General features: G+C 41.9%; 1 protein-coding gene across 3 annotated transcripts in view; it reads right to left on the bottom strand.

The window, feature by feature from the left end:
• RAB30 (RAB30, member RAS oncogene family) overlaps window positions 1-14,441 on the bottom strand; it is a 97,740-nt gene that overhangs the window by 5,069 nt on the left and 78,230 nt on the right. For all 3 annotated transcript variants that reach the window (XM_023511819.1, XM_003780860.2, XM_012804286.2), the window contains 2 exons: window positions 10,128-10,211; window positions 1,476-1,659 (listed from right to left, as the gene is read on the bottom strand). In XM_023511819.1, coding sequence (XP_023367587.1) covers window positions 1,476-1,659; window positions 10,128-10,211 — 268 coding nt within the window. The remainder of the gene's footprint in view (window positions 1-1,475; window positions 1,660-10,127; window positions 10,212-14,441) is intronic.

The raw sequence follows: 14,441 nt of genomic DNA, 5'->3' as shown, positions 1-14,441 counted from the left end.
AAAAAAAAAAAAAAAAAAAAAAACACAATTGGCTATGAGTCGATAATTATCAAAGCTTAGAGATATGTACATGAGGATTCCCTGTACTACTTCCCTATTTTTGGTTATGTTTTAAATTTTCCACAGTAAAAAGGGTTTTGTTTTGTTCTGTTTTGTTAAAAAGGCCAAAACCGCTTTCATATTGAACTATCTCCTCTCACATCTTCATTTAACTTCCTTAGATAAAACGCCAAGTAGTAATGCTTTGATTCAAGTTCTCAAAGGCTTTCCCTGGAACAGAGAAAAAGCACAAGTCCAGAGCGGAGGGCTCTCAGCTGCTTCATGGCCAAGGTTTGCCATTGTGCAAGTGGGATTTTAGGACTGGACCTGGAGCACTTCCTCACACAGAGGCAGATACTTAACTGTGCAGCCTGAAGGAGAAGCCGAATATTACAAGTGGGCAACCCTAAGGCTTGGAGTCAACCTTACACACTTGAGACCTTGAGACCCCTGAGCCTTGGTTTCTTCATCTGTAAATGAGGGACGACAATACACAAAGTTCCCAGTTTGATTCCTGGGACATCTATACCAATTATAATGCTATATAAAGTGTTTGTTTAGCTTAGTATTAACTATATGTAGTTTGTAACTTAGAAGGTTTCTAAGGTTCTCTTCCCAAATTTCCAAAATTTAGGTCTTGCTAGAATATACAGTTAGCATTCCTTCCTAGGGAAAAAAAAAAAAACATTTTAACAACCAAATATTTACATGTTTTCCATCACAACCAGAAGAGTTTTTAATGAACTGGTCCATTTCACCGCAATTCTGTTCTTAATGGATATATTTGTCACCATTAGAAACCAAAGGTCGTTTTTTTGCTTTTCCCCTGTAATGAACAGAGGTTCTGTTTTCCTATAAGAGAAAAAAAACTGCAGCATTTCCCTTAGTGGATTCTTTCTAAAACCCAGAAGTTCTTAAATCGGCACAAATGTTAAGAGGGGAAAAAACAATCAAAGTCCATTTTTTGATCAATAAACAATTGCTTCAGTAATGAGTTCCTTATCAACTTCAAAGATATTTTACTTTAGGGACCAGCCATTACCATCATTTAAAAAATTTGTTTCTTTGTTTTGTTTTGTTTTGTTTTTAGAGAGAGTCTCGTTTTGTTGCCCTTGGTAGAGTTAGTGTTTTTTGGGTTTTTTTTTTTTAATGTTCAGCAGTCCTCGTTAAGTTTCATGACCATCCAACTTCTTCCCTAGCATCTATGTTGATAGAAAAATCAATCAGTAATGTTTTCCACTTTATTTTTCTAAAGCATCACTACAGGATAGGAGCTATTTCGTTTTCTCTTCAATGGCAGAAGAAGGGAATGTTGGCACCCTAAAGTATATAGCTATAGACTATATTCTTGGAAGGTACAGAAGCACAAGCTTTACACGACTATAAATTCTATGATGCCCACCAGTCACTTTCCCTCCTCATTAGTCCTTACTTACCCACTAGCACAGTGATGACTTTGTTGCTGGCATATTGTTCTATCTCCCGCAGCCACTCGGGAAGGCAACGGAAGGATTCCTCACAGGTGATGTCATAGGTGAGGATCAAGGCATTGGCGCTTCTGTAATAACTCTGGGTAATGGACCGAAATCTCTCTTGACCTGCTGTGTCCCAGATCTGTAGCTATAAAAGCATAAGAGAAGGATCAGGTTAGAGAAGCAGAAAATTGCTTTTGTTTGAAAATGGGAGCACCTTCCTCCAAATTATTCTGTAGTTATTTTCCGCCCTAAAAAAAAAAAAAAAAGTACTGCATCCTCATTTAAAAGTAAATTATGTTTGTGATTTCCCCTTTAGAATAATATATTTTTTCCAATTTTAATATCAGATGTATCCAGATTAAGCAGAATGATTTTGAAGTATTTCTTCTTTTTCTTTTCTTCTTCTTTTTTTTTTTTGAGACAAGAGCCTCAAGCTGTCCCCCTGGGTAGAGTGCTGTGGCATCACAGCTCACAGCAACCTCGAACTCCCGGGCTCAAGCGAGTCTCCTGCCTCCACTTCCCAAGTATCTGGGACCACAGGTGCCCGCCACAACGCCTGGCCATTTTTTTTATTGCAGCCATCTTTGTTGTTTGGCGGGCCTGGGCTGGATTTGAACCTACCACCTTAGGTGTATGTGGCTGGCGCTCTAGCTACTTGAGCCACAGGCACCAAGCCTTCTTTTTCTATCGTCTATAAGATTTGGCATGATCGGCTTTTTGAAATATCAGTGGTCTATTTTTTGAGATTTTGGGAAAAAAAGTAATAAGAAGTTAATTGATGACTCTATACTGAACCTCAGAGTCAAAGCATTCTATAATAGTCATACTCTTATTTGACAATGTGAATGTTACTTTCTTTGCATTACTATTATTATTATTGCTTAATACTTCATTGCAGCAATTGTCTGATTTCTTTTCTGAATGTATTTGTCTTTGTTCATTATTTACGAGGTTTTTGTTTCTAGTCCTTATCTTAAACATTGTTATTGTTGGTAAATTGTAAGCCTTTTAATTCTGTGAAGGCAAAACGTGGAAACCTAATAATCACATGTATATGTAAAAATAAAAAAAAAATTTTAAAAAGTACTTAAGATTTTTTTTTTTCTTGAATGTGTTGGGTGTGTTTCTGGTTAGGAAGAGGGAATTGTTTTGTTCTTTATAATTTAAGAGTTTCCTCTTTGTTCTTAAATAATAAATTTAGAAAAATTTATTGAGAATGTACTATATGCCAATCTCTATTCTGAATATTTTACATGTAGTTAACTCACTTATTCCTCAAAATTACCTGATGAGGTAGGTCCTATCACCGAGGCATGGGGAGATTAACTTGTTCAACATGTTACAGCCAGAATGTCCCAGACCCAGAGCCAGTTCGACCAGGCATGGTGGCTCTGGAGTCTACGCTCTTAACCACCATCCTGTATTATAGAAGTCCCAATGCAGAACAAGCTGTCATCCTGTGACTATTGCTATTTCAGTCAGCAACTAGAGAGGGGGGAGGGATCCAACTTCACCACCTTTTCCAGTTCAAAATTCAAACAAATGTATTAAGGTATTATCTTTGTTAATGAAAATAGGAACAATGCCATAGCAGACAACAAAATAATTTCTTTCCACCACTTTTAAGCTTTATGACTTTGAGCAAACAAATCTCTTTAGGCTTCAGTTGTTTCTTTATAAAAATGGGTTAATAATATGCAACCTGCTAAAAGTTCAAATTTTCTGAAGTCATCTACCAGTTCTAAGATCTAAAAACTGATGGTTCTAATAACAGCGAAGGCAAAATAATTCTCACTTCTCCTCCCTGAATTACCCTGTCTAGAGCAGATGACTATGAAAGAAGAGAGACTGCTGAGTGTAGAACAAATCACAAGGACTTGAAAAGTAAGGAATCAACAGCAACCATCTTCCCTTCTAATTGAATACATTTCCTAGGTCACAGGTGCATTCATCTCCATAGACATGTCACTTCGTCAGGGAAGGATTTCCGGAACCCTCAGACTAGGTCAGGTGCCCCATCCCCTATCCCACATGGTCTTCCTTGCAGAATCTTTGTCAGTCTTCCTCATGACACCTGACACACTCGAATCGTTTATTGTAATAAATGTTTATTTTTATTTATTTATTTATTTTAGACACAGAGTCTCATTTCGTCGCCCTCGGTAGAGTACGGTGGCGTCACAGCTCACAGCAACCTCCAGCTCCTGGGCTTAGGCAATTCTCTTGCCTCAGCCTCTTGAGTAGCTGGGACTACAGGCACCTGCCACAATGGCCAGCTATTTTTGTTGCAGTTTGGCTGGTACCGGGCTCGAACCCACCACTCTTGGTATATGGGGCTGGCACCCTGCCCACTGAGCCACAGGCGCCACCCTGTAATAAATGTTTAATAGTTGTCTTCCCCACTAGACTAAAAGCTCCATGAGGCAGAAGTCAGGGTCCATTTACTAACCAAATACAGCACCTGGCAAATAGCAGATGCTCAAGTATTTATTGACGATCTCATTTAATCCTTACAATGGCGTGGTAAGGGGGGCAGGTTTATGCCTCCCCTTATTAAGAGAAACTCTGTGCCCTCTAACTGGGGATTCACAAAGCTGGGGCTCAGACTCCAGGTCTAGGTCTTCTCTTGCCAGCTGAAGACCCGTTCTATACAACCAGGCTGCCTTTGCCACTGGAGACTAATTTAAATAGACTCTGTATCCAAAAGGGTAAATCAGTCGGTGTCAACCTGTGTTTATACTAGCTTAGCTAAAGAGATTGCTGAGTGACCTATAGGCCCTGCCATGAATCAGCAGCACACAAAAGCTCTCCATTGATCTGCAGTTGCAGCTGATCTTTGATGACATACATGAAACTCTGTGTATGCTAAGGGCAACCATACAGATGTTATGGGTTTTGCTGGGACAAAAACTATTCCTCTTCTCTGCCTCAAATCTAAGGATATGGGTCCCATTCTACCAGTGATAGGTCTTAGAATAACAGACTATTGTTATAAATCCTTAGAATTTAGAATATTTAGAATATTTAGTCTTTAAGTATTTAAGACTAAATTTAGAATAGTCTTAGAATAACAGACCATTGTTATAAACTGAGCCTCTAACACACTTGTTTTGAGTGTTTGAATATTCAAACACTTTATTTAAACATTAAAATATTGCCAAGATATATGCTACTTTCTTATAGGAGGCCTGTTTCTAGTCTGAAATTGGATTGGACAGTTAATGTTTTTTGTTGTTGTTGTTGTTTTGTTTAGCAGGCCCTGGCCGGGTTCAAACCCACCATCCCTGGTGCACAGAGCTGGTACTCTTACCATTGAGCTACAGGTGCCCAGCCTGAATAGTTGATTATTGAGGATATTCCTATTCTACTGCTTTTAACATCACCATTCATTTGCTGCTTCTCAGCATTTGTAGAATAAATATATGCAGGGTGCCATGCTAGGCACAGGGAGGACACAAAAATGAATAAAACACAGTCCTTGATCTCAAAGAGCTCACAGTCTATAGGGAGGACATACCCATAGTTAATTAACAATAGTACAACATGAGATATTCTGTTAAAGAGACACAAGAAGAAGAGAATGTCTCCTAGTGTTAGTTTCATCCTGTTGATATGTTTTCAGCACTGTGGCCAGCCGTGGCTTTCTAACCACCCTCACCCACAGCTTGGGGCAACATTGCCTGTCTACTCTCTTTGCACTGCTACTTAGCCTCCATTGCCTTGCTGCCATAATAACGTATTGCAACCATTGGCTTACTAGTCATTTCCTTTACTAGACTGAGTTGTTTTGTTTTTTTGGTTTTTTTTTTTTTTTTTGAGACAGAGCCTCAAGCTGTCCCCCTGGGTAGAGTGTCGTGGCATTACAGCTCACAGCAACCTCCAACTCCTGGGCTCAAGCGAGTCTCTTGCCTCCACCTCCCAAGTAGCTGGGACCACAGGCGCCTGCCACGACGCCCGGCTATTTTTTGGTTGCAGCCATCATTGTTGTTTGGCGGGTCCGGGCTGGGGATTCGAACCTGCCGCCTTAGGTGTACATGGCTGGCACCTTAGCCGGTTGAGCTATAGGTGCCGAGCCTTTTGTTTTGTTTTGTTTTGTTTTATTTTTTGAGACAGAGTCTCACTATGTCACCCTCAGTAGGTGCCATGGCGTCACAGCTCACAGCAACCTCATACTCTTGGGCTTAAGTGATTCTCTTGCCTCAGCCTCCCAAATAGCTGGGACTACAGGTGCCCACCACAATGCCCAGCTATTTTTTGTTGTAGTTGTCATTATCTCATTGTTGTTTAGCTGGCCCAGACCAGGTTCAAACCCACCACCCTTGATGTATGTGGCTGGAGCTGTAACCCCTATGCTATAGGCACCAAGCCTAGACTGAGTTCTTTGAGGGGAGGGCTTTCTCCTATTTGACCTTACCCCCTCCCCAGTGTCTTTCTATCACAGTACATAGTATGTAGTGAACACATTTGAATGATGGCTAACAAAACCAAACAAGGATTGTAGAATCATAAAGGAGAGATTACTTAATTCTATTTAACAGAGTCACAGGGTATCAAAGAAGGTCTCACAGATAAAACAGTATTGGAGCTAGATGACAGTAGATTCCTAGTGGGCAAAGATGCTTTACCTCCCACAGTGCTTGGAACAAAATGTCTACTGTAACATGGGATAGATGGATGAAAGGAGGGACAGGTGGTTGAAGGAATGAATAGAGGTACATACTTTCATAACTTTCTTTACAACACTGACCTGATTGAGGCTTGGCGCCTGTAGCTCTAGCGGCTCAGGTGCCAGCCACATACACCAGAGCTCGCAGGTTCGAATCCAGCCTGGGCTTGCCAAACAACAATGACAACTACAACCAAAAAATACTCAGGTATTGTGGCAGGCACCTGTAGTCCCAGCTGTCAGACTGAGGCAAGAGAATCACTTAAGCCGAGCTGTGAGCTGTGATGCCACAGCACTCTACCCAGGGTGACCACTTGAGGCTCTGTCTCAAAGGAAAAAAAAAAAAAAAAGAAGAAGTAGTACAGCAAATCTTTTATTTCTGTTATAGTTAATCTAACATTAAAATGTTTTAGACTGGGCTTAGAGTTTTGCTCCTTACCAATTAATTTATGATAGTTTAAAAAAATCAGTGAATAAGACAAAATTCTATACTTTTTCCAGATTTTTTATGTTGCTAAAATACATACAACAAAATTTATCATTTCAAATACTTTTTTTTTTTTTTGAGAAAGTCTTACTTTGTCGCTCTTGGTAGAGTACCATGGCATCATAGCTCACAGCAACCTCAAACTCCTGGGCTCAAGTGATTCTCTGGCTTCAGCCTCCCAAGTAGCTGGGACTAGAGGCTCCCACCACAGCACCTGACTATTTTTAGAGACAAGGCCTTGCTCTTGCTCAGGCTGGTCTTGAACCTGTGAGCTCAGGCCAACCACCCACATCAGCCTCCCAGAGTGCTAAGATTATAAGGCATGAGCCATGGCACCCAGCCTACAACCACTTTTTAAGTATATAGTGCAGTGTTCTATATGTTTTAACTACATTTTCCATACAAAACGACCTTTATAATGCAGACTATTTTAAAAGAAGGGATTCTCTTTAACTTTGGCTTTACTGATTTGGCACTTAGCTGAAATAGGTACAATAATCTTTCTGGTATCTTGGCTTCCCTGAATTCAATCCCAGAGGCCATCCTAGAACGAATGATACTTGCAGGGGAGGCCAAGGCAGGTGATGAGAGGTCAGGAGAGAGACCTGGCCTGCCCACTCACCAGGTGGGCAAGGCTGCATAAATCAGCAGATTCTCTTTTGTGCAGACTTTACAGGCTCAGGAAAAAGATACTCAACACCAAGAAAAGGTAGTCAGCGAATGTTAAAGGACAACAATAAGACAACAACTGGGCAGTTCAGCCCTCTTCTAATAAACGACTAAAGAAATTACTCCTCTTATGTCCACATGTTAATGAGGCCCTTCGATTAACCACTGAACACACTGAATACGGTAGTGAATGGAGAGCTGGGGCCCTAGAAGATAAAAGCAGGGTGTGAAATCCATGTAGGTACCAACCAGAAAGTGGGAAAAAAAAATAATGTATTTGGAGTGGGCTGTAAGGACAGGAAGGGGGCAGAAGGATGCTCCAGAGGCATTGGCAGGATTGACTGGCAATTGATTAATTGAGGGTCATTCTGTATCTTAAGTATTGAGCTAGAAAGAATCATAGGCAAATTGATTGGGACTAGATTTGGGAGATTAGCCAACTTTGCTTCTTACAGGTAAAGTTTCAGAAGCCTGAAGAGGGACTGGGGACAGGAACTGTGCTGTGAACACAAAGAAGTGTAAGACACAAACCCTGCTACTGGAGAGCCTGGTTTTGTGATGGAGTCAGATGTTACAAAAAGATGAATTATAGCAGAATGTACTAAGCACTTAGAAATAAGGTTATGGTTTGCAGAAAGTAGAATATATATAATATCTAAGCCTGAGGATTCAGGAAAGAAAACTAAGCCTGGTCCTTAATAGTAGGGACCATTTCTTATTCACCCTTATTCACAGCCAGTGCCTGGCTTTCAGCACACACTAACATTTCTGGTAAAACAAATGAATTCAACACATATGAATATATTTATATGAATGGGAAATCCAAACATCTAGAAGTAAAATGCATGAACCAGTGATTATCTTAACCCAACTCCTTGGGCTGGCAACCATCTCTCCTCTGATGGAACAACAGAAAAGTACCAGAGGCTCTTCCTGCCCCCTTCCTGTCCTTACAGCCCAGCTCCTTCTCCCCACTCCAAATACATTATTTTTTCCCCCACTTTCTGGGTTCATGGTACTTACATGGATTTCACACCCTGTTTTTATCTTCTAGGGCCCCAGCTCTCCATTCACTATCGTATTCAGTGTAGATGTCTGTGCACTAGAAACCATTTTAAGGGGTCAGGGCTGGAAGAGACACTGGACGGATTTCTGTCCCCCCGACAGAAGCCCTACCTAAACACGTCTCTGTGATGGCAGGTATCTCTAAAATGCTGCAGGCACAGCTTGGAGCTTCTCTGGCCTTCCCAAGGCACTCAGGGAAGGAGTGCAGGTACATAGCGGAGAAGATGCAGGTAACAGGGACCCAACCGGGGGGGCTTAGACTGAGATCTAGCCAGAATTCTGATGCCAGTTTTCTCAGTGCTACTGGTGGCTGGGTTTTTGCTTCCATCCGTGAGACTCAGCTCTGAAAGGTCTGTCAGGGGAATTTCAGTAATTCTGAACCATGTATAAATCCTAGGGCACCGAAGGTCAGTCGGCCCCACCCCATGTAATTTAGTCTCACTCCACATTTCTTTCCATCACCTTTTCTTTTCCTTACTCCACAATCGGTGGAGGGCCAATGGTGCTTCAGTCCCTTCTTCTTTCATGGCAGAGGAGACCCTAGGGAAGCAGAGTGGTGTGTCCACGGGCCAAACCTGTTCCAATCCTGCCTGCCTTCCTTCCTAACAGTACAGCCACAGATAAGTAAGTTACTTAACCTCTCTGAAGTCTATAAAACCACTTACCTCACAGGGTTTACGGTAAAGATTAAGCTAAATATAACACATGTATAAACGCCTAGGGGAGGCACTGACATATATTTAATACTGAGTACTCAATAAACACTATCTATCTCCCTTCTCCTCTTACTGGACATAACACACTCCTTCCAGATACCAAACCATCCAGAATTCACAAAGGTGAGGTAGGAGTGAGAGGCCACAGGGTAGAGATCTCTTCTTTACTAGAAATAAGGGTATCACAAGAAACAGGATAATTTAAATAAATGATTCATAATGAAATGACCCACAGTGAAATATAGGAGGCAAGAATCTCCTTTGTGGGGCTGCTGTTTAGAGGAGGGAGCTCTGCTTATTGACCCAACTCAAGAGACCCAGAAAGAAATCTCTTTCTTGTCTTATTTTTTTTTTTTCTTTTTTGGCCAGGGCTGGGTTTGAACTGGCCCCCTCTGGTATATGGGGCTGGCACCCTACTCCTTGAGCCACAGGTACCACCCTCTTCCTTGTCTTTATGTCACCTCCAACGTGAGAGGAGACAGGATAAAAACTTGCCTTAGACATTCTCTCTGTGTCCAGTCTGCAAACACATCATCCAAAAATCTCTTCTTACCTCCATAAAGGGTCTGAAGAACACTGTTTAAAGACAAGCTTCCAGCTCAGCACCCCGTAGCACAGTGGTTATGGCGCTGGCTACATGCACAAAGCCTGGCGGGTTCGAACCCAGCCCGGGCCAGATAAACAACAATGACAACTGCAACACAAACAAAAATAGCCGGGCATTGTGGCAGGCATCTGTAGTCCCAGCTACTTGGGAGGCTGAAGCAAAAGAATTGCTTAAGGCCAAGAGTTTGAGGTCACTGTGAGCTGTGACACCACAGCACTCTACCAAGGGTTACATGGTGAAACTCTGTCTCAAAAAAACAAAACAAACAAACAAGCTTCCATGGCTGAGTATGCTTTTCTCAACATGGGTTTCAATTAGGAGATTTAATAAATGTAAAGAGAATACTACTCCCCTAAACTAAAACACCACACACAAAACCTGTATTGAACATTTAGCATCTTACCTTTACTTTCTCACCATTAATCTCCACTGTCTTAATCATAAAATCAACTCCAATTGTGGCTCCTTGACCTGGGGGGAAAAGACCCTAAAGAAGAAAATGGAAAATAATAGTTAAGAAAATCTGTCAATTAAATGAAATTCCTCCCCTAACCCCCACCACTGACCATCTTTAGCTCCTTCCTTTCACTGAGTTAAATGATAGAGAAGAGAACTCTGGCCAGAGTCACAGGAGCCCTGCTTAGCTTTGTCTTGAGGGTAAGGGAGAGGAGGGAGAAAGTAGGAGAGAGAAAACGCTAAGAAGACAGGGTGAAGGGCTGGGCGCCTGTGGCTCAAGCGGCTAAGGCGCCAGCCACATACACCTAGGGTGGCGGGTTCGAATCCCCAGCTCGGGCCCACCAAACAACAATGATGGCTGTAACCAAAAAATGGCCAGGCGTTGTGGCGGGCGCCTGTAGTCCCAGCTACTTGGGAGGCAGAGGCAGGAGACTCGCTTGAGCCCAGGAGTTGGAGGTTGCTGTGAGCTGTGATGCCACGGCACTCTACCCAAGGGGATAGCTTGAGGCTCTGTCTCAAAAAAAAAAAAAAGACAAGGTGAAGGACAAAATCAGGAAGAGCAGGGAGGACCTGATTTTAAGAATGAAACAGAAACATCAGACACAACATGGAGCCACAGGGATGATCAAGATTGTTGAATAGCTGGGCATTGTAGCTTGTGCCTGTAATCCCAGCACTCTGGAGGCTGAGGTGGGTGGATTGCTTGAGCTCACGAGTTTGAGATCAGCCTAAGCAAGAATGATACCTCCTCTCTTAAAAAATAACCGGGCATTGTGGTGGGTGCCTATACTCCCAGCTATTTGGTAGGCTGAGGCAAGAGAGCCACTTGAGTCCAAGAGTTTGTTTACGATGCTACAGCACTCTACCAGGGGCAAGAAAGTGAGACTCTGTCTCAAAAAAAAAAAAAATTGTCAAATAGGGGCAAGATGGATAGGTCCTCTAAAAGAGGTGACATCAACGAAGCTTAAAACTGGTTATCAGTCTTGGTCATGAATGGCCCCCGGGTGAGCAATAATATGGAAAAACAAACAAGAACCCATCATGAGAATCAGAAAGACAGTGAAGCTTCCCAACTTTCTCTGCCCTGAAGGTGATCACTGTTTTCTTCAGCACAATGTATCATGCATTGATAAACACATGGGATATGGAACAATGACACTGGGAAGATAATCTAAGAAAATAAAGTCATCAGGAAGACAGTAGAGTAGAAATAATGTTAAACCAGGAGGCAGCGGTCTTGCGATCTCTGTGAGATCTAAGACAAACCACTCTCTCTGGTCCCCAAATTCAGTATGAGGCTGATATAAACAATCTTAAAAAAAAAAATTACTGGGCAGCATCTGTGGCTCAGTGAGTAGGGCGCTGGCCCCATACGCCAAGGGTGGCAGGTTCAAACCCAGCCCGGCAGAGACCTGCAACAACAAAAACGCCAGGCATGGTGGCTCACACCTGTTGTCCCAGCACTGTGGGAGGCCAAGGCGGGTAGATTGCTGGAGCTCAGCTGAGTTTGAGACCAGCAGAAGACCAGCATGAGACAGAGTGAACCAAGAGTGAGACCTCATCTCTATCAAAAAAAAAAAAAAAAAAAAAAACCCAGACGTTGTGGCAGGCACCTGTAATCCCAGTTACTTGGGAGGCAAAGGGCAAGAGAATCGCTAAAGGAAGAAAGAAAAAAAAATTAAAAAAAAAAAACAGCTGGGTGTTGTGGCAGGCACCTGTAGTCCCAGCTACTCGGGAGGCTGAGGCAAGAGAATTGCCTAAGCCCAGGAGTTGGAAGTTGCTGTGAGCTGTGACACCACAGCACTCTATGGAGGGTGATAAAGTGAGACTCTGTCTCTATCAAAAAAAAAATTACTTCAAACTAGAAACTTAATCAGAAAGACGATATATTGTGGCGGGCACCTGTAGTCCCGGCTGCTTGGGAGACTAGGGCAAAAGAATCCCTTAAGCCCAGGAGTTTGAGGTTGCTGTGAGCTATAACGCTATGGCACTCTACTAAGGGCAACATAGTAAGACTCTGTCTCAAAAAAAAATGACAGTAATAGCAAAAAAATAAAAATAGAAAATAAAAAGTCAAAGATATGGCCCCACACAGTGGCTCATACCTGTAATCCTAGCATTCTGGGAGGCTAGGGATTGCCTGAACTCAGGAGTTTGAAAGCAACCTGAGCAAGACCCCAGCTGTGGAAAAAAAAAAAAACAAACAAACAGCCAGGCATTGTGTCTGGCACCTGCAGTCCCAGCTACTCAGGAGACTGAGGCAAGAGATTGCTTAAGCCCAAGAGTTTGAAGTTGCTGTGAGCTATGATGCTATGGCACTCAAACCCAAGGTGACTGAGACTCTGCCTCAGTAAATAAATAAAATAACTGAAACTTAAAAAAAAAAAAAAAGAAAAAGAAAGACGATATAAAATTGTAAATGTAATATAATTTGCTATTGTATATATTATTTCCTATAAGCTTAGGGAGAGAGTTGGTAATAGTAAGGAATTCTATTAAGAAAGAACTCTTCACCTAGTTTCTCTTCCCTATTCACTTATACGTCAGAATTCCCAGAAATTAAAGTAAAATGGACTTTATTAGTTCTGGCAGCTCGATCAGAATATCTTTAATCAAGAATTCTCTAATTAAAGTTTTAACTTAAAAGGCTGAGCTTCAAACCAAAAGAAAATCCCCCAGTGCCTGTCTGCAAAAAGATATAAACATTCATAACTTTACTTACAAATATTGAATCAATTTTCTTCTGTTTTGGCTTGGCTCAGATATAAGGCTGCCAAGCTTCAAGTTTCTAGCTCCAGCTGTTTTGCAGCTCAACAAATACCAAAAAATAAAACAAATCCTTCCCAAAGTTTCCCCCACCATTTTGTTCCCCAAACTCTTATGCCTCAAAAACAGCTGAATGCAATTTATTTTAACTGTCTACTAAATAACAAAAACAAACATAATCCAGCCCTGAAATATGAACTTATGAGGGAACTAGGGGGCTGGGAAGTGTAGAAAATAGGCAGAAAAGGAAAATAAAGAAGAAAAACAAGTATGCCTATTGGTAAACAGTACTGTTTAAAAATGGAGGCATTTTCACTCTTGTTGGCAAGGTTTTCATAGAGAATGATCTCTGAGGTTAGAACATACAGGAGATAAAAATTACCAGGCTGGGAACCAGGAATCCCGGGTTCAAATCCTGGCCTTGCCACTAGCATGATGTGAGATGCAAACCAAGCCGTGCAGTCTCTCTAGTTCTGAGCTCTTCCTCTATAAAATGAGAGAAGTGAGCCGAATAATCTCTAAGTGACTTTCAGTACTAAAACAAGGAAGTTTTGATAAAGGGACTGAAAATTTCTCTGCTTCTCTGCAGACTTGACCTTCTGTCAGAAGCAGAAAAGAGTACTAATGTTAAGTGGAAGTAAAACTCATTGGAGTTTTCAATATATCTCTGCAGCGGTTGACTGAGCCCAGATGCCTGTTAGCTTGTTACTTTTGATTTCACTCAGCCAAGGTTTTGTCAAAAGCAAGGGTTTATTCTGTGTTCACTTATCAAGGGAAAAACCTTGACCTTTCCAAAATGACTCTGTATCCTAAATCTGTTTGTGTTATTCAATCTGCCTTTCCAATTTTCCACAGAACCACAGACTGTCAAAACTGGAAGGGGCCTTGGAGCTCCCCAGGCCCCTCATGTGCAGCAGGGAGGAGGGAGGCAGCTGACCCAGGCTCGCAGGGGAAACCATGGGCAGAACTGGGACCAGGACCCGAGTCTCAACAATTTAGCCAGTGCTCCTCCATGGCACCAGGTTGCCCTGGGCCCTAGACAGAAGAGCGAGTCTCAATTTTCCCAGGGGACACTTTAGGAAAATGCAAGATATACACACAAATGTCCTGAAAAGGGCACCATTCATGTTTTTCAGGGGAAAACACAAAGGAGGTCAACTTCAGAACGATATGTTGGGCGGCACCTGTGGCTCAAAGGAGTAGGGTGCTGTCCCGTATGTCAGAGGTGGTGGGTTCAAACCCAGCCCCAGCCAAAAACTGCAAAAAAAAAATTTTTTTTTAAAGAAAAATGAATGATTTGTTACTAATTTTTATATAAAAAGGTATATAATCTCTGTCAGTGATTCTCCAAAGGGAACTCATATTTGGGTCATATATAAGGATTCAACCCAGAGGGACCAATCGATTACTTTCAGGTAATATTTCACTATTTTCATTTCATTCCTGTTGAAGAGGTTTAAAAAACCTGCATACTTGTTTCTTTTTTTTTTTTTTT

The sequence above is a fragment of the Otolemur garnettii genome, unplaced genomic scaffold (genome assembly GCF_000181295.1).
Source record: "Otolemur garnettii isolate 467f Iridium unplaced genomic scaffold, OtoGar3 scaffold00001, whole genome shotgun sequence".
NCBI classification, from domain to species: Eukaryota; Metazoa; Chordata; class Mammalia; order Primates; family Galagidae; genus Otolemur; species Otolemur garnettii.
The sequence above is the reverse complement of the archived record's forward strand: the minus strand, read 5'-3'. Positions and strand labels throughout refer to the sequence as shown.